The 26972-nt window shown below is 36.1% G+C and overlaps 13 protein-coding genes across 13 annotated transcripts; 5 read left to right on the forward strand and 8 right to left on the reverse strand.

The window, feature by feature from the left end:
* Positions 1–360: 360 nt before the first annotated feature.
* On the forward strand, positions 361–1071 carry TpMuguga_02g02455 (uncharacterized protein; the record flags this gene model as incomplete). The annotated part of the gene is made up of 1 exon (XM_760089.2): positions 361–1071. One exon carries the CDS (start codon positions 361–363, stop codon positions 1069–1071), a length of 711 nt encoding a protein of 236 aa, XP_765182.2.
* Positions 1072–1745: 674 nt separating this feature from the next.
* TpMuguga_02g00617 (uncharacterized protein) lies at positions 1746–2375 on the reverse strand (the record flags this gene model as incomplete). Its single annotated transcript, XM_760090.1, has 2 exons — positions 1746–1870; positions 2240–2375. The coding sequence occupies 2 exons, from the start codon at positions 2373–2375 to the stop codon at positions 1746–1748; spliced, it is 261 nt and encodes an 86-aa protein (XP_765183.1).
* A 607-nt stretch (positions 2376–2982) lies between these two features.
* TpMuguga_02g00618 (uncharacterized protein) lies at positions 2983–5100 on the reverse strand (the record flags this gene model as incomplete). Its single annotated transcript, XM_760091.1, has 1 exon — positions 2983–5100. One exon carries the CDS (start codon positions 5098–5100, stop codon positions 2983–2985), a length of 2118 nt encoding a protein of 705 aa, XP_765184.1.
* Positions 5101–5531: 431 nt separating this feature from the next.
* Positions 5532–7036, reverse strand: TpMuguga_02g00619 (putative integral membrane protein; the record flags this gene model as incomplete). Its single annotated transcript, XM_760092.2, has 4 exons — positions 6656–7036; positions 6201–6553; positions 5744–5784; positions 5532–5623 (listed from the first exon to the last, which is right to left on the reverse strand). Exons 1-4 carry the CDS (start codon positions 6986–6988, stop codon positions 5532–5534), a joined length of 819 nt encoding a protein of 272 aa, XP_765185.1. The 5' UTR covers positions 6989–7036.
* A 285-nt stretch (positions 7037–7321) lies between these two features.
* TpMuguga_02g02470 (putative integral membrane protein) lies at positions 7322–13227 on the reverse strand (the record flags this gene model as incomplete). Its single annotated transcript, XM_061305578.1, has 10 exons — positions 7322–7541; positions 8102–8247; positions 8391–9607; positions 9914–11281; positions 11408–12013; positions 12263–12316; positions 12359–12547; positions 12747–12998; positions 13086–13117; positions 13148–13227. The coding sequence occupies 10 exons, from the start codon at positions 13225–13227 to the stop codon at positions 7322–7324; spliced, it is 4164 nt and encodes a 1387-aa protein (XP_061162160.1).
* A 137-nt stretch (positions 13228–13364) lies between these two features.
* TpMuguga_02g02460 (uncharacterized protein) lies at positions 13365–13950 on the forward strand (the record flags this gene model as incomplete). Its single annotated transcript, XM_061305577.1, has 3 exons — positions 13365–13632; positions 13762–13860; positions 13914–13950. The coding sequence occupies exons 1-3, from the start codon at positions 13529–13531 to the stop codon at positions 13948–13950; spliced, it is 240 nt and encodes a 79-aa protein (XP_061161385.1). The 5' UTR covers positions 13365–13528.
* A 135-nt stretch (positions 13951–14085) lies between these two features.
* On the forward strand, positions 14086–14916 carry TpMuguga_02g00624 (uncharacterized protein). The gene is made up of 2 exons (XM_760097.2): positions 14086–14206; positions 14619–14916. Exons 1-2 carry the CDS (start codon positions 14093–14095, stop codon positions 14898–14900), a joined length of 396 nt encoding a protein of 131 aa, XP_765190.1. The 5' UTR covers positions 14086–14092; the 3' UTR covers positions 14901–14916.
* Positions 14917–15183: 267 nt separating this feature from the next.
* On the reverse strand, positions 15184–17255 carry Dnajb13 (chaperone protein DnaJ; the record flags this gene model as incomplete). Its single annotated transcript, XM_760098.2, has 8 exons — positions 17100–17255; positions 16946–17068; positions 16694–16838; positions 16275–16451; positions 15963–16054; positions 15850–15932; positions 15519–15600; positions 15203–15430 (listed from the first exon to the last, which is right to left on the reverse strand). The coding sequence occupies exons 1-8, from the start codon at positions 17106–17108 to the stop codon at positions 15203–15205; spliced, it is 939 nt and encodes a 312-aa protein (XP_765191.1). The 5' UTR covers positions 17109–17255.
* Positions 17256–17336: 81 nt separating this feature from the next.
* On the reverse strand, positions 17337–18162 carry TpMuguga_02g00626 (uncharacterized protein; the record flags this gene model as incomplete). Its single annotated transcript, XM_760099.2, has 2 exons — positions 17377–17574; positions 17725–18057. 2 exons carry the CDS (start codon positions 18055–18057, stop codon positions 17377–17379), a joined length of 531 nt encoding a protein of 176 aa, XP_765192.1.
* TpMuguga_02g00627 (Leucyl/phenylalanyl-tRNA protein transferase family protein) lies at positions 18149–20362 on the reverse strand (the record flags this gene model as incomplete). The annotated part of the gene is made up of 6 exons (XM_061305419.1): positions 19539–20362; positions 19170–19402; positions 18764–18992; positions 18420–18521; positions 18282–18391; positions 18149–18247 (listed from the first exon to the last, which is right to left on the reverse strand). Exons 1-6 carry the CDS (start codon positions 20179–20181, stop codon positions 18149–18151), a joined length of 1416 nt encoding a protein of 471 aa, XP_061161386.1. The 5' UTR covers positions 20182–20362.
* Positions 20363–20375: 13 nt separating this feature from the next.
* TpMuguga_02g00628 (uncharacterized protein) lies at positions 20376–23204 on the forward strand (the record flags this gene model as incomplete). Its single annotated transcript, XM_760101.2, has 1 exon — positions 20376–23204. The coding sequence occupies one exon, from the start codon at positions 20376–20378 to the stop codon at positions 23025–23027; it is 2652 nt and encodes an 883-aa protein (XP_765194.1). The 3' UTR covers positions 23028–23204.
* Positions 23180–25081, reverse strand: TpMuguga_02g00629 (Sexual stage antigen s48/45 domain protein; the record flags this gene model as incomplete). Its single annotated transcript, XM_760102.1, has 3 exons — positions 23180–23194; positions 23296–23778; positions 23882–25081. 3 exons carry the CDS (start codon positions 25079–25081, stop codon positions 23180–23182), a joined length of 1698 nt encoding a protein of 565 aa, XP_765195.1.
* Positions 25082–25518: 437 nt separating this feature from the next.
* On the forward strand, positions 25519–26966 carry ppk34 (Protein kinase domain protein; the record flags this gene model as incomplete). Its single annotated transcript, XM_760103.2, has 6 exons — positions 25519–25853; positions 25885–26007; positions 26042–26119; positions 26175–26270; positions 26393–26844; positions 26895–26966. The coding sequence occupies exons 1-6, from the start codon at positions 25553–25555 to the stop codon at positions 26964–26966; spliced, it is 1122 nt and encodes a 373-aa protein (XP_765196.1). The 5' UTR covers positions 25519–25552.
* Between the last annotated feature and the right edge of the window lie 6 nt (positions 26967–26972).

Below are 26972 nucleotides of genomic sequence, written 5' to 3' on the forward strand. Positions count from 1 at the left end.
TCACTATTTATACCATTTTTATATATATATATTATATTATATATATTATATCACTATTTATACCACTTATTATATATATATATTATATTATATATATTATAGTATATATACTATGTATAATATGTATAGTAGTAAGAGTATAGTAGCATAAACATAGTACATTCAATTACATTATTTAACACTTCATAACACTCTTAACAACACTAAATACTGTTAATAAACACTGTAAATATCATTTATAAAGTGTTATTGAGGTGAATTAAAATGTAAACTAAACACTCAAAATCCATGTGTAAGAATGTGCTAGCCCTACCAATCCTAACTTGATACCAATAATTAACAATAAAATTAGTAATAATTATGGTCCGAAAGGAGTATGAGCATAAGGCTAAGTTGGTGAATGGATTACCAGTGTTATATTGTAAATTTGGTAAGAATAAACCCTGGGTTAACATTACCTCCTCAAGGTTTAAGATTACACTTTTTACCTTTATCGATTCTGACAATGTTAAACACAATATTTCAGAGTGTGAAGTAACACTTAACGAGTTGGTGGTGAAAATAGTGTTCAAATTTGAGGTGAATGAGATTATGTTTGACGACGTGGAGAGTTGGCGGTTTTGTTACTGTTTCTGGTCTGGGTATCCGAGTTGTATCCTGTTTGACCTTGTGAAAAACGAGTTTAAACTAGTGTTTGACCACGGAATTGAGCGAATTCTGGACACTAAAATCCAATACATAGGCCCAGAGTCTGGCGGCGTAGTGGACATTTCAAAGGATTCCAAAAGCGGTTCTAAACCTGGATTAGTCCTTACAATTAACGTTTTTGACGAGAAACCAAGTGTTATAACGGCTGGACCTGAGCTACTTTGGGAACGGTTACCAGGTGAACCTGTCGCTGAGAGGATGATCACAGATAAGGAAACTGACGAAATTGTCATCTTCTGTAAGGATAGATACTTTGTCTGCAGAAGAGAAAATGGTAAAAGATCACGCGAAGAACATAAACTCACACAATTCCACCATGAAATTATCAATTCGTTCATACGAACCAAACAAACCCATAACTAATATACTATACATAACATACATACTATAGTATATGGTATATAATATATATTATAGTGTATAGGTAGTAGGTGTCTGGGTTTATGAGTACTTAATTAGGTGTATAATTGCTATAGTACATACTGTTTCCAGAGTTCTAACATACTATTAAAGAGTGTTAAGGAGTATTAAAGAGTATTTAGTACTGGAATCAGTGTTAACTTACTTTATAGTGTGTAATATACCCTAGGATACTCCTACTATTATACATATACAATATATACTATAGTATATTATATATAGTGTAGTTAAGAATATAGTTAAGTATCTCCCTCTCCCTTATATAGTTATATAGCTCCCTCTCCCTTATATAGTTAATTTAGCTCCCTCTCGGGGTATATATTAAAGTAGCTCCCTCTCCCCTATATAGTTAAGATATAGTTAATTTAGCTCCCTCTAGGGGTATATAGTAATTTAGCTCCCTCTAGGGGTATTAGTTATTTAGCTCCCTCTAGGGGTATTAATTATATAGCTCCCTCTAGGGGTATAGTAAATATAGTGTGTGTTATGTAATGTGTAGGAGTGATACATGTATAGGACTGAGATTATGTGTAATTACACACGATTAAACAAAAGTCCCGTTTGTTTAATACCAAACAATTTAAACATTAAATCTTAACATTACTCACGGAGTAATCTTAAACTGGTGATGGTCCTAGTGGAGCTGGTCCCGCTGGTACTGGTGGAGGAGAGTGTAACTTAAGTGCGTGCATGAGATGATGTGCTGGAAGTCCTTCAAGATCAGGAAGACCGGGCATTAACTCTAAAACACCAACGACAAATCCGGGCATACCAACAGGCTTAGGTGCGGGGGGAGTTGCGGGGGGAGTTCCACCAGTAGGAGTTCCACTAGTAGTAGTAGTGGGAGGATCGAATTTGAGGAACACATGGACGGGACCACCCAAAGGATGTAACAGTTCCAAGTGTAAAAACTTTTTACCTTTTGGTTCTCCTACAAAGTGTAAGTCCAAGAGTACTTCCTTGTCAGCTCCTTTCCATACGGGATGGTTATCACAGACAACTTCGTTCACCATGTTGTGAACTGGTCTGACCCAGGTGAAGTATTTCTCACCCTTCTTAAAAGTTTTATGGAGGAATACTCTGTCTGGGAGAGAGCCAAGGGGACACTTACCCTGCGGGTCAGTTGGGTCACCTTCGCCATGTTTTCCCCAAAGGGGAAATCCGAGTGGTTTCAAGTCAAGTTTTCCAGGGTCGGCGAAGGCCCCGGGGAAGAACACAGTGGCCAGGGCCAATATAAGAAACTTCATGATTCCAACTATTAACTAACAGTTAAAAGAGCAAGTTTTAGTTGTATTCCAACTACTTCTTTCCCATTCCGGATGGGGAAATTTAACACATTCCTCCCCATCCAAACCTACACATTTCTCATCTTTCTCCTCCTTACAGTGGATTATCACTATGAAAATGGGTTTAGAAATTATTAAACTCACAGAATTACACTTGAGAATAAAAATTTTAGCACTGAATTTGCCTAAAAAATGTTAATAGTATAGGTTGTTTGGGCCGAATTAAGCAGTTTTCAGGGTCAAATTCTGACACTAGATGTACCATTTACCCCTCAATATTTCCTATAGGTACAGTATTTTATGTATACAGTTAAGAGTATATAGTATTATGAGTATATAGTTAAGTAGCTCCCTCTCCCTATCACTTTGTTACTTAGCTCCCTCTAGGGGTACAGTAAATTAGCTCCCTCTAGGGGTATCTAGTAATTTAGCTCCCTCTAGGGGTATATATTTAAGTAGTAAAATAGCTCCCTCTAGGGGTATTAGTTATTTAGCTCCCTCTAGAGGTATTAGTTATGTAGCTCTCTCTAGGGGTACATTGGTTAGGATTATATAGTTAAGAATGAGATTAATGTTTGTGTATGGAATTCCCTTCTGAGATGAGGAACATTCTGTCATTGAAGAGGTCAAACCTCTTGACAAAGTTGTTTTTCAGGTACAAATTAACTTTATCTTCGAGTATTTTAATTACTATTTCCTCCAGTTCCGTCATTTCCTTGCTCCAGATTTCCTGATTTCTGTAGAGTAATTTGTGACACTGAGTTCTCGGAATTATGCTAAGTTGAAACTTGGCAAAGTGAGCAATGATGTGCGGGTATCTGATCTCCAGACCATCCCTGTCAATCATCTTCAGATTGTCCAAACTGATCTTTTTACGCGTTATTTCCTCCCAGTTTCTCCTTTCAGACGTCCACTTGTACAGGAAATAGTCGTAGTTGTCCCTCTCGCCCAGGAGATATTTAGTATTAAAACTGTCCAACAATTTTACCCTTTTTACTGATTCTTTCTGGTCATACGTTGACCAAATTTCTCTATTCACACCGGGACCACTGGGAGAACCACTGAGAGTACTGTGACTACAGGGAGATTCGCTAATTTTAACGAATTCGTACCCTGGGACGCATGAGAATTCGACGAGTTTGTCAATTTTCCTGTAGTTATGTCCCCGTTTTGATTTTCGCTCTGAGATGTTCAGTTCTACAAACTTAGTTTCGTCGTCTGAGTCACTGTTGTACCTGTGATAACTTTCCGTATCATCTGATAACCCCTCCGAATCCTCAAACGTATCCGTCTCACTCTCAATCACAGATTTCTCACTCTCATCCAATGTATCATCCAACGTCTCATCTGATGTCACACTCTGCTCCTCAGTATTTTCACTCTGTTCCTCAGTATTTTCACTCTGGTCCTCAGTATTATCAGATTTTCCCTGAGTATGTTCATTTCCGTGAGTATGTTCATTTCCGTGAGAATCTGAAGTTATGTCAGGAGCGGGAGTGTCGTAATCATGTCCAGTTTCCGAGTCGGTGTCGGTTTCGCTATGGCTAATAAAAGTATATTCTGGACTGATATTAGTCTCTGGTTTACTGAGTAGATTAATATTATTGACAAATTCGTAGTATTCTGGAATTTGCAGGAAAGGTCTCCTGGTCATGATCCTAGAGTTTACACGCTTAACCACGTGATCCAACTTGTGGTAAAACAGCTTAATATGTTTAACACTCGAGTTTAAAGTTACTTTAAGACCACTTTGGAATTGGATTTGGATAGCATTTTCCAGGAGATTGTACTGCAAATTCCTGGCCAGTCTGTAGCCAAACTTTTCCCTCAATTTGTCATCAAAATGAAAGTCCAACACATACTTAAACTGATTCAAATAAACAACATATTTATTGGTCAGTTGTTGCACGTAGTTTAAATCAGTTTCATCTTCAAAGTAGAACCTCAATTCCCTCATGTTAAGCCTGGATTCTGTGATATCTTCCCATTTCCCACCCTGATCCCATATAAACAATGTGTAATTGTAGTTTTTATGTAAAATTGTCAAGTATTTCATGTTGGAGTATGTGCACACTGAGACTTCATAGGCTGTCAACAATGTGTCCTGAGTTTCCCAAATTACTGTAACCACACCCGTGTCAGGATTAGTTTCAACAACTTTGCTGAATAGTAACACTGTGACAGTTTTGTAGTCACGGAAATTCTTTCTTAATATCGTTTTCTCCTCAGGAGTTAACTTCTCATAACTACTGGAATTCTGAATTACATACTTTGACATGTCCAAATTCTTATAATTACTTATGTCAACTGTTAGGTTCTTAACTTCTTTCCATTCGAAGTTAATTTTCTCAATTCTCTTGAAATCGCCGTTGACTAAGAACAATGAGACGGCAGTGATCTCATGGGAGAAAGTGTACTTTATTACTCTTGTAACACATTCACTAATGTTATTAGCCTTGTAAATTGATTGTAAAATCGGACCAAACGGTGACACTTCCACAATTGTGTCAAACATGAACCCCTCCTTGGCAATGTATTCCTCAGAGTTTTCCCTGTCCAAATGCTCAAACTCATTTGTAGAAAATTCAAGTCTTAAATCTAACACCGTGGGCCTTAGGTCAGGCTCGTATTCAGTCAGTTTCGGGCTCAGAAATCCGTTGTCCACCGTAGCTCCCAGTTTAAACATCTGTTACATAATTAACAAAGTAATTATTTACTTACACATAATAATATTAGTATCAGTTGTGTCAGCTCCATTTTACACACAGAAATGTTAATTTTATTCTATCAAATGGGTTTAAAATTGTTATAGTTATTGGAAGTTAAGGTAAAAGTTGAGCTTTTTAATGTGTTAAAGTATTTGTTAACAGTTTGAAAATATGTTTTCAGGTGTGTAGGTCCGGTGACTCCGACACATCACCACGCACTCCCTGCATTATTCATAATTTCACTCAATTTTCCATCAATTTCATCTTCTAACACTAAATTAACTCGTGTAAATGTTACTATGAGTTGGTATTGTTACCAGTGGATGTGATTGGCCAGTCAAGTTGGTGTGTCCTGATGATACTCACCGGATTCGGTAAAAATATTGTTAAAAATGTATCAGCAAGTGATTCAGTTTGGATATCCGCAATTTCTTGCCATCCTGAGGAATGGTACAGCGTAACTCCTCAAGATGTGACATTGCCAAACTTTCTTCACAGATACTGACAACAGAGTGTATAATTATGTTGAGAGTGACGTAGAATTGTATGAACTAATTGTTGTAACTGAGTTTAAGTTTAAGTGTAAGGTCTGGTATGACAAGAGATTATGCTGGTAATTACCGTCGGATGCTAAGGAATTTCCTAAATATTTAGCATTCCACCTGAGATACAATCAAATGTATCTTATGTTCTCTAAATTAAGGATGGAGAGACTGGATTTGGAGAATCCACAAGTTACTCCTACTGTGGTAGAACGTCCTGTGTCTGTAAAGAGAACAATTCAATGTGACAATAGAACAGTTAAAAAGGCTAAAAGAGTGTGTAAAAGGAAGTTAACTACACCTAAAACTATGGTTGAGCCCAGTATAGAGGAGGTGGACGGTGGTTCAAAACTCTAAATCTAGTCACTATACTACATACTATACATATATACATAATGTATATCATACATTATATACATAGTATATACATAGTATATATAATAATGTATATAATGTATAAAATGTGAGAGTATTACATTTTAAGATTAGATTCGAGAGAATTGATATTCCTAAACATTGTTAGGGTGTTTACTTACTTGAGTGACCGTTGTATGTATCTGGCGTTGATTTTGATGTTTGGGAACATTGGCACGAATCCTATGGCAACTCCTGCAAAACAACATAACAGCGCCTCTGTGATAATTGCGCTCACTGACCCTGAGTTAATTGTGCCAAAAACTGCTCCAACTTCAAGGCCGCTGATGGCGCCCACTAGCATGCCCCTCCTGCCCAAAAGTAACGCTGAAACTGAGAGTAGCATGAAACTAAATCCCAGAATTATCATTGAATAATTCATAATCACACCCATGAAAATGCCAAATAACATTCCTACCAATGCACTCAACATCAACCACCAGCCGCCTCCGTTCATATACTTCCTACCAAATCCCTAAACAATTATTTGCCACATTGTAATTTTGTTGTAGTATGTTGGCCCCTGACGGGTCAAAACTGTGTCACATTGAATAACTGTGTAGACAGTATAAAATACTTTGGAGAAGAGTGAGGATGTTTGTTTGACGACGATGACGAGGATGAAAGTGTTGAGAATGGCAATGACTGAGACTCCGATAATATTACTTTGTGTCCAGAGTAACGGATTTTCATATTCCAAATCACACAATGATATTAAACTTTCTTTCAACACGGTTTTACCCAGTCTTACCCATTTCCCCGTATTCCGTACCAGTTTCTTAAGGGAATTAACACTACTGTTTGAAATTTTACCAAGGGAATTAATACTGTTGGAGTTGTGTGTGTTGATATTTCTGAGATTAAGGCAGTGGATAAAAGTATTGAAAAATAAAATTACCAGACATTTCATTATTTATTTTCTCACCCTTCAGCGCTCAGATTCACTTGTACTTTTCAGACTCATACATCTTAATTATTTTTACACATTATCCACAGAGAAGTAACAAATATTAGTAAATAACAAATATTAGTAAATAACAAATATTAGTAAATAACAAATATTAGTAAATAACAAATATTAGTAAATAACAAATATTAGTAAATAACAAATATTAGTAAATAACAAATATTAGTAAATAACAAATATTGGTGAATAACAAATATTGGTGAATAATAAATATTGGTGAATAATAAATATTGGTGAATAATAAATATTGGTGAATAATAAAATTAGTGTGAGAGATTAATTGAGAAGTGAGATGTGTTTGATTTTGTGTAGGTAGGTTAGTAGTATGGAGGAGGATGTGATGCCTAGGAATGCCATGAAAGAGGCCATGAGAAACACTTCAAGTAACGAAGTCTGCCCGGAACAGCTTATAAACGTCATGCCATCGTCCTCATTACATAACTCCTTCACCGACTCAAAGTCCTCCTTTATATAACTCAACGATAAACACGAATATCTACACAATATTATCACTAATTATACTTATTTAGTACTAATTATAGGTAAATTAAGGGTAATTAAGGGGTAAATTAGTACTAAATGTGACTAAATTGAGGATAGTAAAGATAAGAGGTTGCGCAGAAAAAAGAGCAGCAAGAAAAAAAATTTCGCTCTCGGACCAGTCTACTCCATTGACTGGTCCTCGAGTTCTCTAACCCAGTTCCCAGTAATATAGTTAAGTAATATTAATACTATATTAATATAGTAAGTAGTTAAGTAGCTCCCTCTAGGGGTATATAGTATTATGTATAGTAATTGTAGTATAGTTAAGAGTATATAATAAAGTACCCCTAGAGAGAGCTACATAGAGAAGAGGGAGCTAAGTAATGAATAACTATGTGAGCGTTTGCAAGCTCCGTAACGGAGAAAGGTCCGCTAAAAGGGTTAAATAACTGTAAAACTAGAACCCCCGGAGGGATAACTAAGAACTCCCGGAGGAGAAAACTATATACAATAAATACAATAGGGGTAACTGGATAAATCTGTGTGAGGGGATGCAAGCTCCGTAACGGAAACCTGTAGAATGAGTTACGATTGAGAAAGAGAATGGATCTCATTTTATTATTGCAGACGAGCGAGAGTTGCTTATTCCAGTCCCTACTCCTCAAAGATTCCTCTATACTACACTGAATCATCCCGTAAGGACAACTACACCTGTTCCTCTACAACACCTTTCAACAATATTCAATTGTTTTACTATTCAATTGTGATATAACTGGGAAATTTGACCAAATAGGGGAATAAAATTACGTCTAACTGCGGTAGTAGGTGAATAAAACTGATTAGAGAGGAGTATTAGACAAACTTGTATAATGAGTTTGGTGTTTTGTATTTGCTTCTGGCCCAAATATATTCTACAATTTATCCCACCCTCCCCGTCAACAACACTATCCCTCAGAACAACTGAATTATCAACAGTATTATCCACATTATTATCATTAGCAACAGAATTATTTACGGTGTCATTTGGGTTGACAAGATTGGTGAGGATGATTCTTGAGAATTTGTGTTGGTTGTCATCGGAATCTTGACCCAGCTCGGTGACAAATGTGGTTGGGTATATTTGAATTAGTTTACTAATGTTATGACATGATTTACCTCCGGTAATTACGTTCCTGAACCTTATCCTGACACTGGTCTCCAACTCGTTCATTACCCTCACAATCCTCTCCTCATCCAAACCCTCACCCAGCCGCGACAATTTATCAAACAATTTATCATACAATTTATCATACAATTTCTCCACACCACTCAAATTACCACTTCTCACATTACTTTTAGTATTATTATGTACACTATTTACACTGTTATCAATTTGGTTGGAGAGCCACTTGGAATAGTCTGAGAACTGGCAATGAATTTCCTTGCAGTAAATCAGGCCATTTCCAATAATTTTTCGTTCTTTCCGAAACCCACAACCAAACCCATATACATTTTGCAACTTCTCTCCCTTTTGCAACTCTTTTACCCGTCGATTGAGGCATTTTTTAACGTTGTTTTGAAAAGTGTGTTCGAGTATGAATTTACATTCTGTGACAATATTATTAACGGTGGTGAGGCATAAGTTGTGTAACTTCTCGTCGATGCAGATGGCGTCGATTAAGTGTGCCACGGTGCTGATGTCGTCAATTTGCACACTTTTATAGTACTTTTCCAGGTAATTTCTAAACACTATCACGTCAAACTTTGTGGACTCTTTTATAAACTTTTTTAAACACTTTATCAACTCCAACTCAGTCAACTCAGACATCTCACTCTCACACTCTTTCTCCATACTCTCACATTTTTTCACACAGTCCGCTATTGATACTGTATAGTTGGATGAATAATTGCCAATGTTATCACAGCTGACGTATAACAATTCGTTACTGAGTGTTTCATAGTTGACATTACCGTTTGAGCAATAGTTTTCTAGTTGTGAGTCTGAGGAAAAGAAGTCAAAAGTTGGCACTTTAATATATCCCAACGGTACCACCAGACGCTCATACCCACTCAATGATACATGCTCCTGCATCCCAACCCCTAAAATAACATTATTTTACTACTTTTGAGGTAAATAAGGGGAAATTAATGCTAAATAAAGCTAATTAAGGGTAAATAAAGGGGAAATTAATGCTAAATAGAGGAGAAATTGGGGAAAAGTTGAGAGGGAAATGAGGACTAGAACACAAAATTTCGCCCTAAAGACACACAAATCGTACTATAACACACTACTACAGTACATAAATACATAACTAAGAACCCTAGGAGAGATAACTAAGAGGCCCTGGGATGACTAAGTAGTCAGGGGAACTACATAACTAAGCGTTAGCAAGCACCGTAACGGACCACTAAAATCTTTATTGAATACTTCACTACTGTTGCAAGGAATTGTATTTTCTGGACATATGCAACTCCCGTCCCTCACCCAACTCTCGCCATCATACTCAACATTGTACATCAAACACATTTCTACACCCTCTTCCACATTATTACCCAATGTATTACTCACTGTGTTATCTACTGTGTTATCTCCCACACTATCTTCTACTGTATTTCCGGCATCCCTACTGTTAGAAATTGTGTGTGTTGGTTTGCAGGGTTTGGTTGTGGCGGGGCATTTGATATTGAGTAGTAAGTGTCTGTGTCCGTTGGGGTCGTTATTTGGCCTATCGCAGGCGGAATAGTTAAAATCGTAATCGCAGTTCTGATCATACTCTGAAACTTCATAAATCTTAGCCACGGTGATTAATTTGTCGCCCAAATCGATCCTCTCCCTCTTCATCTTACAACCAACGTTCCACACAAAAAAATATCTACCCCTCTCCACACCATTCACTCCTCTTCTATCAATAGTACCACTGTTGACAGTGTTACCTCCAACTGTGTTACTATTGACAGTGTTACTGTTGACAGAGTTGCCATCACGAGTGTTTACAGTGCGATAATAGCAAAGTTGGTTGCAGGGTAGGATTTTGTGGCATTCGACGGATTGTAGAGTTTGATCATTTGAGTGTCCGGAGTAGTAAACTAACCTCCTTCTAATCTTTATTGACATGCTCACGTCGTCGTTACAGATCTTGCTGCACTCACTCCACTCACTCCATTCCGAATACACCGAACCCATTCTCAACGTACTAACTGTGTTAGTAGTATTAGTAGTGTCACTAGTGTCACTACTGCCAACTGAGTTCACTGTGTTACCACTAACAATTGTGTTATTAGTGTTAGGAGAGTTGTTATTGTCTACGGTACGAATTCTGTTGCCAGTGTTAAAATTGTTTACGGTGTTAAAATTGTTGATTGTGTTGATATTGTTAATTGTGTTGTTGTTGTTGATGGTGTTGGTGATGAAGTAGTGTGTGAGAATATCATTTCTGTACTGTAGGACGAGGTGTGCGAGTGAGACGAGGTTTAGGATTTCGCAGTTTTCCGATTTGGTCCTGTAGCAGCTGAAAAAGTGACTTGTGTCACCTTGAAGACACTCCCTCAAATATGAAGAGTTAACACACTGGTGATAACAGTTGCGCTTACTAATGAGGTTTACACGGCGTACGTACTTGCAAATGCGCTTAATCCAGACAATCACACTGCTCTCCAGTGTGATTATGTTCAGAGTCACGGCGGCGTCAGACACCTTAAAACGCATCAAGACGTCATAGTGAGGAATTAACTCCAACATGCTCTCCCTATTCAGAACACTCGCACCCTCAAATCCTACACATATTTTTACTTTATTTTATAAATTTTCATAATTTCACATTTTCACATTATTTCACATTAATTAATTAATTATTTAATTATTAATTTGTTTGAGATTTGAAATTTCGGTCTGTGGGATACCGTTGAGAGTGACATTGTGTACGGTGGGATCTGTTATTTTATGTACTGGCGTTACAAATGGCACGGAGTAAACGGTCAACTTCACGTCTCTGACGTTGGTTTGTTTATACTTTACTTCATTCTCGTATAGCAGGGTGGAGTCAGTTCTCACCTTACTAATGGCCAGGTACCCTAATTTAACCCTACTAACCCGTCCCCGGGACTCTAATTTAACACTATTATCGTCATGCAGTATTGTAGTTACGATTACGTCAGTTTGACTCTTGAGTACTATGACCCAATCGTCTGCAGGATCCAGTGGTAACTTCACAGTCTCATCCGTGGATATTTTTATTAACCCGACGACAATTTGCTTTCCCAACTCTGTTGAGTGATTTCCAATACTAATTATTAACACGTCGGCGAGTAATTTTATTCTCCTGTTACTCTCTGCTACACAGTGCAGTATTAAACTTGCTGCTGCACTGGTAATGTTATTAACAAGTACAATAATGTTATGTACAGTGTTTAACGGTGAGATAATTACTATCGGATTCTCTATCTCCTCCTTATACCTCAACTCAGTCCACTCATAGTTATTTATCTCCACACTCTCCAATATGTATTCTGCAAACAAGTCAGCATATTTAACTATTATAACTGATTTTGATCAATTTTAATGAAAAATATTCATAAATTATGGATTTTGGAAATAAATGTCAAAGTTGATCGGGCTAGGATTTGGAGAGGAAAATTTCTGTCATTATTGCTGCAGTAACCACTTATTTACCAAAAAACAATTACCAATTGTAAATAAATGTAAATAGGTTGCAAATTGAGAAATAATGGGGTTAAGATGACTAGTGTGAGGGATACTTGGTTTGAGATAATAATCAAGTTTGAAAGAGTTATATTCCTTTAATTTAGAGTCTAAAATTTATTAGTCAGATTGGCTGTTAAGTGAAAGCGTACCTGGAAGGAATTTGCAGATGTTGATATCATTTCTTGAGAACATTTTAGCGAGGCACATGAGAAAGTGTTCCCTGGGCACTAAGTCATACCGTGACGTGCAACTCCGGACATAGTTCAGACATAACATCTGACACATCTCCTCATCACCCACGTCCACTCCATAAAATAAGCCACAGTCATATCCCAACACTATAAATTACTTATTCCATCAAATTATCGTGTAATTAGTTGAAAGTTGATCGGGCTACGATTTACTGAGGAAAATAATTCCCATATTGCTGCAGTAACCACTTATTTACCAAAAAATAATTCCAAATTGTAAATAAAGTAAAGAGGTTGCAAAATAGATAATTAGTGGGGATAAGATAACTAGTGTGAGTATTGTCACATTTGATGCAAGAGAATTGTATATATTTGAAGTGAGGTGACTTATCTGTGCATTGTTTATAAATTGATTCATTGAGTTTGCAGTAGTTTTTATGTCTGCAGAGGTTCCAAACCTCTTCAGTCACGTCCAATTCAGCGTGATTACACTTGATAAACGCATTCACAACTGTAATGTGATGACCGTACGGACAACTAATCTCAGGCAATTCCGACGAATCTATTCTCAACACAGCATCACCGGCCGATACCACGTCTGATCAACTATAAACTCAATTTACAATAATAATTATAATAATTTAATAATAATTATATAAAATATTGAAAATGTGTGGGAAAAAACTTTTGTGTGTTTGTGAGTTGGAGGATAAATTTCTGTAGAAAGAATTAAAAGGTTAAACTGACTCTAGTGAAACAGGGTTTTGTACTTTAGTTATCAAACCACTACAACAACATAAGAAAATGTGTAAAAATATTATTATCATTTTTCGCGCGATAATTAATTAATTTAATTTTAAAAAATTTAAATTTTATTTTTTTCATTTTTACTCAAAATGGAACTTCAAATTTATTAATTTACCACTCAAATTCTCCATCAGATTTCCTCAACTTTTCGATCAGACTTCCTCAACATTTGGCCAGGATTCCCCCGGATTCTGTCAAAATTTGCTCTGGATTCTAACAAAATTTATGTCAAATTTCTAAAATTTCGCTGTAAAAGGTTAAACAAATAATTGAGATAAACTTATGTAAATTGATGAAAAATGTTAAGATAAGTTTAAGTTGATGGCAGTACCGAAGAGTAAAAGAAGTAAAAGTAAAGTGAAACAAAGAACAAATATAATTTTCTTTGACCAACTCTGCGGGAACTGGAACCGACGACGCGAATGGTAATTTTCACACATTTTCCACACTTTTCACACATTTTTCCACTTCTAACAGTAGCTAAATAACGTAAATAAATGTAAATTAACGTAAATAATAACATGAATAATCAAGTGTGTAATGTGTTGTGTTAGGTTTTATAGAAGATTGAGGATAGAGAAGTATCTTCCGAGTACTTGTGATCCTAAATTTACGCTCAACAGGCCCGTTCTTTTCCCCGGATTCTGGTCAACGTAACGCTACTTTATATAATTACATATTTACTGGTGGAAAATGTGAATTACAGGTTTCTGATGACTAATTTGAAAAAGTCACTAAAGTAATTTTCTCACAATTCTCTCATACATACAATTATTAATTAAAATTAATTATATATTATTTGTAAATTTGTGTGTTTATTAGTGTGTTTATTAGCGTTTGGAATCCCCGTGGGGACTCAAATGATATAATAATTCTAATTTTTAGATGAGGATTTTAAAGGGATTTTTAAAGGCATTGCCCGATTCACGAGTGAATTATTTTAACTTTAGCCAGTCCCGGCACCTAGGACAAGCTCCCCAAGGCAAAAATATCGAGAACGTATTCTAACTCTATTACTTTGTTTACTTAGTCTTATACTATAGTTAGAGTTAATTAGTGTAAAAATAGCTCCCTCTAGGGGTATATGGTTAATTAGCTCCCTCTAGGGTTATATAGTTAAGTAGCTCCCTCTCGGGTTATATAGTTAAGTATAGTTAAGATAGCTCCCTCTAGGGGTACAGTAAAGTAGCTCCCTCTCGGGGTATATAGTTAAGTATAGTTAAGATAGCTCCCTCTAGGGGTATTAGTTAAGTATCTCTCTCTCCCTTAGATAGTTAAGTATCTCTCTCTCCCTTATATAGTTAATTAGCTCCCTCTCCCCCTATTAAGGGTTTACCCATTAATACCCCTAGTTATCCATAAATATACTCAGTTATACATCTCTAATACAAAGTTGTATATAATGATTTAGTTGGAATCGGCTTGGGAGGAGGGTAAGAAGTTATTTTACCGTCCGTCGTTGAGTTATCACGAGTTTGCCAAGCGTGTGGAGTGTGTTCGGTTATTTGTGTTTTGGGGACTTGTAACTGGGCTTGCGCTTGATTTTGTGTTCCGTCCTTTGAAAAGCGGTTACTGGTTCAGTTGGAACCTGAGGGAGCGGTTTTCAAGGCCTAAAGTCACGACTCTACCACAACTCCAAGATGATAACATGACCGACGCCACTCGAGAATATAATAAAATTTGTAATTTTTAATCTCCGCCACAATTAACTTACACATTTACTTATACAATTTACACATTTAATTATACAATTTACACTGTTAATTATGTAATTTACACATCTAAAATCAGTGAGTAAAAAATAATTGTGAATAATGGGTGAAAAAAATAAATGTCAAAAGTTGATCGGGTTACGATAAATAAATTTTCTCACCCAGTCATTTCTGCTGCTTCAACCATATACCTCAGTATAGTATACCATAGACAATACTATAGAGTATATTATAGAGTATATTATAGAGTAATATATACGATAGAATAGTATAAATAGGAGAATTAGTTGAGAATATTGGTGATGGAGTTTTTTTGTTCGTTGGTGAGTGTTTCTGGGAAGACGACGTCGAATTCGAGTATGAGATCGCCGCGTTCGTTCGGGTTCTTAGACAGTGGCATTCCCTCCCGGGCAATAACCTTACGCGATTTGTGCGAAACAACCTCAGTCACACGAATCGTTAACCTGCGATTATCCAACGTCGTCAACACCGCATTAAAACCCGTTAACGCCTACTCATATTATTATATCATTATACAATTAGTATACAATTAGTATATAATTGGTATATAATTAGTATTGGTATAGAGGGAAGAGTACTTTGACGAGAGGAACGGTGAATTTGTATATTAAGTTATTGCCGTCGCGGACAAACCTCATGTGTTTCTTCGTTTTTATTATACTACAAATTCAATAGAATTAACAATTTATCAACTAAAATTAACAATTTAGTTAAATAATTGTAAAAAATAGAAATTTGGAAATAAATGCAAAAGTTGATCGGGTTACGGGAAATAAATTTTCTTCCCTAATCAATCTTGCTGCTTCAACCACTTATTTACCAAATTTAATTAGTAAATAATTAAATAAAGTAAAGGGGTTGCAAAAAGTGTAAATAATGGGGTTAAATAGGGGACTGAGTAAAAATTACAAGATGAGATCTCCGGGGGTGGCCATGGGTGATTGTTGGTCGCCTTCACGGGCAAAGGTTAATCTCGTGCCATCTTTCCAGCCCTAAGATTATTGTGTTAAGGGGTGAGATACTGGTTTGATGTCGATTTTAAGAGTGTGTTCTTCCTTATACTGTTTATTACCATTAAACCTTTTACGCGTTACTTTCATCTTCTTCACCGTACCTAATCAGTTTTGTCTATTAGTGTGTAGATAATAGAGATTGGATTAGAGTGAGGAAATAATTCACATATTGCTGCGGTAACCACTTATTTACCAAAAAATAATTAACAAATGTAAATAAATGTAAATAGGTTGCAAATTAGTAAATAATGGGGCTGGGTAACTTAATAGCTAGGTGGGAGTAAATAACTGGTGCCCCGCAGTGACACCGTAACGGAGTACCGGTGTATAATTCTTCGAGTGTGAGGGGTAATTCGAGTTCATAGTTGGTGGATTTGACCGAGGGCTGAGTAACGTGAAACACGTCACCAAAGCCGCCCATCTCGTCACCGCCAAACATAAAGGCACGATCATTCCCAAATATCTTACGAAATAACTCACTCGGATCCACTCCAGTGTCTAACACACATTAAACCCATGTAACTAGTTAATTTTTAACTGTGTAAATTGAAAGTTTAGGGATAGAGGGAGGAAAATATCCTCCCATATTGCTGCTTCAACAACACATTTGGTAAAAAATAATAGCAAAAGTAAAATAAATACCAATAGGTTGCAAATTATAGAATTGGTGGGGTAATGGATAATTAGGGATAACTAGGAAACTAAATCCGATTGAGCAAGCACCGTAGGGGAAAACATACAGACATAAGTGCGAGAGCCGCCGTGTTCAGGGCCGGGAGCAGTTCCCTTAAGTCCTTCTTCACCAAACTGGTCATAAATCTTCCTCTTCTCAGGATCAGATAACACATCGTACGCCTCCGATACATTCTTAAACATCTCCTCAGCCTAAATTTATTCTCAGCCCAAATTTTATCAACCAATTTGAATAAATTTGAATAAATTTGAATAAATTTGAATGAATCAATTTGAGGGATAATTCGGTGAGTTGTTACTTTAACTTTGGAATTTGGATCCTGATGTTTATCAGGATGCCATTGCATGGCAAGTTTTCTGTAAGCTTTCTTAAGCTCAGCTTCATTACAGCCTCTTTTAACGCCCAAAATCGAGTAGTAGTCCTAAACGTAAAATTTAACCCCAAAAACAAACTTTTCCCATCCTTTAAAATATCCGACACAACTTTACAAATATTTAACTCACAAATATTTACAATTTACAATTATTTACAATTTACAATTTTTTACAATTTAAAATATTTACAAATATTTAAAAAATTTACAAAAATTTACAAAAATTGAGATTATAAATTTTCTGAAATTTGAAGATTATGCTTTAGTAAAAACTACTTGCCCAAGGTACTTGTCACTTTTACACAAAAATAATAACAAGAATTTTAACACATTAATAAAATAATAAGTTTGATTAATTATTTGGAGGTAAAATGATCCAAGGTGAAGATTTTAGGTTCGAGTGGTATTTCTCTTCTGACGGTATCGTCAATGATAACTTTAGTACTTCCAAATCGTACTTTACTAGCGCTGTCGTCTAACTTCTTCCTCAGTAGTTTATAATCCTCCAAACCCCTGAAACGCTCCAAATCCTCCTTATTACGCCATAATCTCAACTAACAACACAATTAACAGTACATAAATAGTTATAAAATAGTAGAATTAGTGTGATCCAGGACGGGGATTCGAACCCGCGACCTTAGCTACAGTACCATAGATACAGTCCACTGTACTGTGGAGTAAATATTTAACTATATAAACTATACTTTAAAGTAGTGTATGGGTGACTTTTGAGGGTAAGAGGCTTTATAGAGCTTAGTGTATTTGTATCCTGGTTGTTTTTGTGCGAATTTGGCCAGTCTGTTCCAATTCTTTTCGAATTCCTTTTCATCTTCAACTGTGTAGGCGACGAGCTCAAAGTCTTGGCTGAACTCGCCGGATTTTATTCTCCGTTTCCGCTGTATTCTGCCAGCGATAAGGCCCAGGAATCCGCCACTAAATAACATCGTAGCGTTCTGCTGCCTCAAAGTCGCATACTTGTACCAGTCCAACAAATCAACCAGAATCTCCCTCAAATTCTCAATCACGCCAATTCTCATTATAACAATTATTTTACTTTACATTATTAAATGATTATAATTGAATAATTATGAATTAAATAATTATAATTAAATGATTATAAAAAATAATTTAATAATTTTTGGAAAAAATTAGGTTTGTGAAATCGTTGATTAGTTGTGTAGAGTTTGTGTCATTTTTATATTTTTTCGGAATCTCGAGATTCCTCGCCTAATCAAAGTTTAAACGCGATTAATGAAGTTACGTTGAATTTGTATCGATTTAAGTCCTGGATGAACAAAGTGCGTGAGATACATTTGGCGCCCATCTCAGTCTTGTACGGCAAGTGCATACCCAAGTCCCATAACTCAAATCCTACACCAAATAACCATCGATTTCTTACCGTTGAAGTGTAGTAAAGCCGCCAGAGCGATTAATTGGAACTTCCCGCTGTTACTCACACTGTGAAATCCCGTCAAACTCGTATACACAGAACCATTCACAACTATAACAGTCATTCCCAGCCAGTAGTAACAACTATTTATAACTGGTCGAAAAATAATTACAAAAAAGGGATTTTGGAAATAAATGCCAAAGTTGATCGGGCTACAATTTACCGAGGAAAATAACTCAATAATCTGCTGCAGTAACTACACATTTACCAAAAAATAATTGTAAATTGTAAAATAAATACCAAAAGGTTGCAAAAATAGAAATAATGGGGATGTGTAAAAGTGGTAAACGTACATCCAATTTCGCCTGCGATTAGTTGTTTATTTTTCCAAACTTCAACTGATATTAACTTACTCAACTCCCCTTTACCCATTTTCACACCATTCACATTATCCTTACTCATAGTGTTATTGTCAGTGATGTAAGATTGCAAATTGGTGTAGAAATGAATTAGTGAGAACACATGTTGTATCGGCGGATATAACCAATTTTCACCAAACTTGTCCACTATTCCCTTCATCACCTAATCAACCGTATTACCATTTCTTACTTAACTATATACTACTGTTAACTACTGTTATAGTGTAAAATACTGTAAAATACTGTAAACTACTGTAAACTACTGTAAACTACTTAACTACTTAACTACTTAACTACTGTAAAATACTGTAAAATATTAAGTATGGTGGGGTATGTGTACCTGGTGGAAATCTTGGTTGATGGTGATTTGCAGTTGTTCTTTGAGTTTGAGCGCTTTTTTGGGTAATTTAATGTCTAGGGGTGCGAGGCAGCATCTGAATTGATGCATCTTCGGTAGAATAATCACACGTTCAAATGCCGGAAACACAAGCCTGTAACCTATCGGAATAAACCCAAACTCCATCAACATCATCACAAAATCCACATCAATACACGGCGACCAACATAACTCATCTAATCCCAAATAACCATACATAATTATCCATACTATGTATAAATGGGTATACTAGTGTGTAAATGTGTGTAAATGTGTATACTATTGTTAAAATGTGTAATCTCGTGACAGATGATAATATGGTTAAGTTGGTACCTGTGATGATATTGAGTGAGTAGAGATAGAGAATGGCGTCGAGTGAGTTGAAGGGTAGTAAGAGTTGTAAGGAGTTGACGGGGATTTGTAATTCCTTAATTCTCTTTAGGGTTGAGAGTATTTTAATATCATTTTTCAGCTGATTGGTGATTGATTTTGCCGGAAATTCACAATTTCCAGCCAGAATTGTGTCCAATAATCCTCTAGCCAATTTTATCCTAATTTCCCTCAGATTCTTACTCCAAACTGGGAATTTATTGAGCAAATTATTTTCTCCCGTGACCGGGTGGTTAACTTTGTCATTATGGTAAAAGAGTAAAATTTCCCTAAAAACTTGAAATTCAGGCGATTCTTTAATTTTATAGCAAATTTTGCGATTTGTAGAATATTTTACACTGTAGCACAGGGTCAGAAATGTCTTTAGTCGTTTTAAACGGTCATTTTCAACCACCTCGAAGTAGGAAAAATGGTCCAAAACCTCTAAACTAAACTCCGGAAACTCAGATTCATACTCCTCAAACACATCCGACAACTGCTTAAACCGGTTAAAATAGTCGAAAATACTTAAACTTCCAAAGGAATCCCACGAATTTAACAACTTTTCTTCACGCTCTATCTCTTCCAAAAATCTGTCATTATTCATTGTATTTTATCTCCTCATTCCACATACTTTTACCACTCCTTTTTTTTCACCAATTTTTAATTTTTTTAAATTTTCTTAATTTTATACAAATTTAACTTAATTATTCGAATTTATTATTTATAATAATTTATTTATTTTATAAAAATTATTTGAAAATGTTGAGTTAAAATTTTACTCAATAATTGGTTTCCGGGATGAAGTATGTGAATGGGTTACAAATAGCCTCGAGTATAGTGAGGGGTGATTTGTCTGAGTTATGCCCTGAGGTTAGAATCAAATGTAAAATAGTCAAAACTAACCCCGTCAAGAGGCAAAAGTTATCGCAGGAGTCTGTTGACTTACCTCAGGAACGTGAGTATATTCTCTTTAAACCCTTTAATCATGACTTGGAACTGGCGAAATTATACCTTAAAGAGTCGCCAAACTGCGTTGAAATCTTCTCACTCCTCGATTCCAACAACTTAATCGTCAAAACCAAAGCCATCTCAATGCTCCTACACATTCTCAACCATTTCTCATTTCTAAGCGATAATTTAGTAAGTACTGAGGGACTGGAAACTTCTGTAAATTCTAACTCGAAAACTTCTGCGGAACTGAGTAAAAAGAAGTTAGTGGCGAGAGTATTAAAATTGTTTAAGGAGCGGATTGATGAGATATTTCTGAATGACGACGTGATCATAAATTACAGTTTAAAATTACTCCTGGAATGTGTTAAGTGTGTGGATCCCAGCGGTTTGACGGAGTTTTTGTCAAATTTTAACTTTTTCGATTACTTAACCAAATGTCATATTTTCTCGCCAGACAACAATAATTTCATCAAATCTCTCCTCACACACTATTGCGTCATCAAAAGTAATTCTCTTACAAATCTCTCTGTTACAGATCACACTGTCACTGATTATTCTGTTACATATGACAGTGTCGACACTGATGTGAGAGATGTTTACCATGAGAATGGAAAGTTAAAGTTGTGTGTGATATTATTACTTGGCGTTAGAGGCGTTAATATATTGAAAAAGGACTTGATTTTGATTATCAAATCACACTTAAAAGTTGAGAAACTGACCACTCAGCACACGATTGTACGGGCACTTGTAAACATATTTAACACTTTAATTAAGATTGAAATTAACGATTCAATTGATAAATTAGTGGGTAATATTAATAATATAATAATAATCTTGTATAAGCATTTGAGTAGTGAGTTTAGTGATGATACGAGTGTGGTGAGTCCCGAGGACTTGGACGCTTTGTTAAGAGACTTACTAAAATTCACACATAAAAACACAAGTTTATGCACTAAATTAGTCTTAAAATATGATTTAAACATTTTTAAAGCTATTTCCAAACAACTTTACACATTGAGTCCGGAGACATATAAGTCATATGTAAATGCTATGAAATTTGTGAATACTGACGTCAAACTCTTGGATACTGTGGAGGAATTTTATGACTTTACACACGAAGTTCCAACCTGTTTCACTAAAATTGTTATTAACAAATTGCTTACAAATTTGAAAATTGCTAATCCATTAATCAAACTATTGATTAAAATTAATTCCTTACCCGATTTCAACCTACTCCTCAAACTCATAAACACTCACACTACAGACGGAAATAACAATAGTATTATCGATAGTAATAGCAGTGATGGTAATGGTGTGAATGTGGATTTGAGTGGTGTGTTGGAATTGTTATCTCGATTTGAGGGTGTAAAATCGATATTTGATCCCCTGAGATTATTCAAATATTCATCAATTTCAGCCAATTACGACATTGTAACTGAGTTTTTTAGCTCCGGCGGGACTGATAACACTGGCAACTTTGTGGCCACTGATAGAATTAATTTGGACAAGAGTCTAATGAAGTGTATATATAATTTAAGTTTAAAGGATAATATAATACTTGGCAAATTACACTACAAATCCCTCAGTATACTATTACAACGTTATATCCAGACTCTACACACTGGGAACTACGGCACTGGGAACTACGGCACAGATGACTACACCATTGCCGACTACAACTTACAGTTGTTATCTTATGTTAAGGCAATTTTAAATAATTTGATCCAGAGTGATTGGACTGAGATTTACATTACAAACTTAACAGACACAAATTTATTCATTATTCTGTACCACTTACTGCTGACACATAATCTGCAGCTGATTTACCCTACTGATACCAGTGACACTGTAAATGTTTACTCTTGTGTTAAATGTGTTTTGGGCTGTTATTTTAAGGGTGACTTGTACTTGCTAATGTTATTAACGCTGTTGACGCAGTTGAGACTGGGGTTACAGAGTGCCAGAGTCACCTGTTCAAAGTGTAATTCCACCAGCACAAACCTGGTAAAATCAATTTCAGATGATAAATTACACGAAAAACCAAATGACTGGGAAACCGTACTGGAAACTTATATCCTCAAAGTCTTGGCAAATGTACTCTCAATTCCATCACACACTACCACACAATTAGCTATTGTGTTATCACATTATAACATACAAATTCAACCCATTCCATACCATTTCAACAGTAATTCTGTTGATAGGGCAGATAGGGTTGATAGGGGATATAATGTTACAAATGAGCGTAAAGTTGACCAAATGTACAAATGTCAAGATAATAACACTGTAGAGAATGTGGACACTGTGGAGAATGTGGAAAATGTGGAAAATGTGGAAAATGTGGAGTGGAATATGTTGAGGGGTCAAATGTTAAATTCATTAATTAATGATGCCTTGGATAAAAATTCGCTTGTAAAGTGCGCAAAACAGTTCAATAATACAAGCACAAATTATTATATACAAACACTAATCTACACACATGAAATTAGCTTATCCTAGTCTCGATCCTAAAATCATCGTCCGAATTCCCTCCCACTTCTCCCGAGCCTTCTTCATTATCAGAGTCACTAGATTCTCCAACATCAGCTCGAGTATCTTTATCAAGTTGGACAGTGATGGAGGCCACGAGGTTCCCCTCTTCGTCAACGCACTTACACATAATCTCGCTAGTATTTATATACTCGTTAGTACCTTCATGTTTACCGGTAGTGTATGTGTCTAGAATAACAAGGTGTTTAGTGGTAAAGTGTCTGGCGTATTTAGCTACCTTGACCAGGTCAACAGACTCCTCACCCTCGTCAGTTTGGATTAAAACACTCCTGAAGCAGTCTCTAGGCTCAAGTAAGAACGGCCTAGGGCAGTAGAAGCCAATTGGACTATTTCTACCATCAACCTTGCAAATGGAGGTGGGTTTGTTATTTATCTCCTCACTCCTAAAGTCAAGCAGTTCCCTGCGGAAAAAGTCATTTCTAACTCCACAGCCATAGGTGTAGGGGTCAGTAGGGAATAATCCAATACTAACCACAGCTAAAACCTTCTCATTCAAGCTTAAATACGAGATAACCTCACGCTCCCTAGGGTTCCTGTGAAACAGAGTCCAAAAGTATTCAAAGGACACTGTTTCAGACGTTAAAATCAGTATAGAGTCCCTATTATACTTGAAAAGATACTCCACAGCACCTCGAACTGGCGTCTTCTCAATTGTCAGTCCATCGCCAACTATCAAATCACTCAACTTCACCTTACGCACCTAAAATTTGATAAACAGCTGAATAATAAAATTGTGATATATAAATTTAATACTAATTCCCCTGTAGAATATAACTTAATACTCCCAGAGTATAACAGCAAACCTCGTTATCGTCTAATTTTTGCCTGTAAGCGTAATGTTGCACGTTGATAGGCTCGAAAAGAGAAGAATATTTATGCTTAAAGTAGTAGAACTCGGTGTAATTCTTGGGAACAGTGACTTTGAGAGATTCGCCGGGACGTAAGTCACGTCTGCAGGCCTGGAGACTAATTTTTTTCCCAGGCTCATGCTTTTCGAAAATCTTAGTCAAGTCACAGGACAGAACAGACGCTTTAATTATTTTAACCTGAGCCTTAGTGTCCTTGTTCTTACCCCTGCACTCGCAAAGGAAGTACACGTCACCGCCGAAACCATTTTCAGGCACGCGGAATAAATGAAGCCTTTGTCCAGCTCCGTCGTACTTGAAGTCAGGATCGTAGTACGTTTTCCCGGAAGAGTCACGGAAGCAAAACTCGTCATTGAAAGTCTCACCAGCGGCACAGTAAATACCAATTACCATCCCAGGCTTCGGTTCAATTTCACAGAAGGCGCGGGTTTGCAAAAAAGTACCCTCTAGCTTATCTGGACCATTTTCAGGACTCAAGTTATTAAACAACGGATGATTCCCACTACCGCAACCATAACTTATTGGCAACACATCGGTAAATTTAACCTCGATCCAACGGTACAGTAAATCCTTCTTCTCTTCAGTGTTTAATTCGTCAGATTTGTTCTCACCACTGGTATCATAATTGGGATCATAGACGCAGGCGAAGTTGAGGCTGAAGTTGGGGTCACTGGAGACAATAACAGCGTCCGCAGGGTACTGGATCAGGTACCCACCGCCCAGAAACTCAGATAATGAGTAAATCAAAGTCGAGTCACTACGGAAAAGGCCAAAGTTATTTATCACACGCTTAATGCTATGGGTAATTCCGCTCTTTGACATGGGAGCCAACGAGGTTTTCTTTAAATCCTCAGGGTACATTTTAATCTTACGACCCTCCTCAGTCTCATTATTGCCACAGTAGAACTTAATTGCGCCTCCCTTCTCTAAAGTGTAACTCTTGAAACTCTCACCCTCAGCGGTGAAGTCACCCGGCTCCTTAAATGAAAGCGTTTCATTCAAAACTGCGTAGTTTATTGCCAAATTCACTGCATTGTTCACCTTGTTCGCAAAGTACTTAAATCCATACTTAGCATGACAAAAAGTACAAGAATAAATTATAAAATATATAAACAACCTTGACTTATACATCGCCATTCTCAACAATTATCATTAATTTTATTCAATAAATCAACAGTTTTATTCAGTAAATAAACAATTTTGTTCAATAAATCATTAATTTTATTCAGTAAATCATTAATTTTAATCAACAAATCAACAGTTTTATTGAGTAAATCACTAGTTTTATTAAGTAAGCCAGTAATTTAGAGTAGTAGATAGTGGAATAATAGTATCAAGTATAAAATAGCGTAGTTTAGGGAAATAAATGAATAATGTTACAAGGTGTGTAAGAACGGTTAACTGAAAAAGGACTCAAAAGTGAGCTTAAATGTGTAAAATTTGAGTCTTTCAATTATTAAACCAGGAATTTCATGCGATTTTTGAAAATTTAAGGTATATTCTGAAAAATTATGAATGATGGGACAATCTCACTATAAAGCACAATTCATAGAGCTTTTCAGAATAAATTTAAGTTTTAAAATAATTTTTATCGCAGTTTTGTGAAATATGTCCGGATTGGAGACGATTAAGCTGCTCCAATATGGAAAGTGTTATGACGTATTTTTGGCTGAGGATTCCATAGGGAACCGGTTCGCAGTCAAGAGGTTTTACAGGCACGAGTTGGAGAAACGGAAAGAATACGTCAATAGGAATGGGAAACTGGTGAAAAAGAACTGGTTTGAGGACTTTAAAAGGGCTTTAGAGGTCCAAAAAGTCCTGGATCACGAGTCCTGCATCAAATTACATGGCGTTTTCGGGATTGATTTCAGTCGAGAAAGGCCAACTTTCGAGGAGGAAATTGAACTTGGTAATCTCTTTATATGTTAACTATGGTTTAGTATTTGAATATGCTGAATTTGGCTGTCTAATGGACCTTGAAAGTTTCCATGAAGAGGTCCCAAATTTCCCCAAACCAGTCGTCAAATGCATAGCAAAAGACCTTTTAAGCGCTCTTTTATACCGTAATTTCTTATGTAAATATTAATTTGATTATAGTGTCGGAGATAAACGTCGCACACCGTGATTTAAAACCTAATAATATATTCATGAATTCACGAGGCAGATGTAAACTAGGTACTCTACACACTAAATAAATTAGTTAACTGAGGTGTTAACAGTGCTGCAGGAGACTTTGGGGAATCTGAATTTATGACTGACGGAAAGGTCAAAGGCTCCAAAGGCACTTATTACTTTCTAGCCCCCGAAGTTTTCGATGACAATTCCAGTATCAATTCCAGTTACTCATACCCATACTAATAATACTATACTAATAATTATACTAATAATACTATAGTAGTAATAGTGGTGACAGTTAATAGTGGTGAATAGTGGATAAAAGTGTTATAGGTGGGAATGATGGGAGTGCGTTGGATATGTGGGCGTTGGGAATTACGTTATGGATTTTATATTTTAGGAGTTTCCCCTTTTACTGTCTCTCTGGGTCAATTTACGAAACAATGACCAATATCGAAAACTTTGACTTCAACACTCAAATACAAACTGTAAAATTACTTAATTCACCCGAAAACGAAGGTAATTCCGGTGATAAATTATGCAATTCCGATAAATTATGCAATTCCGATAAATTATGTAATTCCGATGATAAACTATGTAATTCCGATGATGGAATGGATGAAAATGAGTGTAATTCCGTGGATCAGTCTGTTAAAGCTGGAGAAGATTTGGGGAGTAATTCTCCCGAAAACTGGGTGAAAGAAGATGCGCGGGAGTTTATAAATTTGTTGGAGAAGATGTTGGAGAAGGACCCGGAAAAAAGAATTAAAGCAAGAGAAGCTTTAGTATGGAATAATTAACTAAAATTACCAAATTTGAATAAAAAATGTTATAGAATCATGAATGGTTGAGAAATGTGGATTATGAGGCCGCCAGAGAATATTGTAGAAGAAATATTAAAAATTAATTTTTT

Source organism: Theileria parva, chromosome 2 (genome assembly GCF_000165365.1).
Source record: "Theileria parva strain Muguga chromosome 2, complete sequence, whole genome shotgun sequence".
NCBI lineage: Eukaryota > Apicomplexa > Aconoidasida > Piroplasmida > Theileriidae > Theileria > Theileria parva.

Excerpts from the sequence above, each read along its gene's own strand:
- TpMuguga_02g00624 (XM_760097.2), top strand. The coding sequence starts at position 14,093 with ATGAGGATTTTAAAGGGATTTTTAAAGGCATTGCCCGATTCACGAGTG. Across the intron at positions 14,207-14,618 it reads AAGGCAAAAATATCGAGAAC|TTGGAATCGGCTTGGGAGGA; the intron begins GTATTCTAACTC and ends ATAATGATTTAG.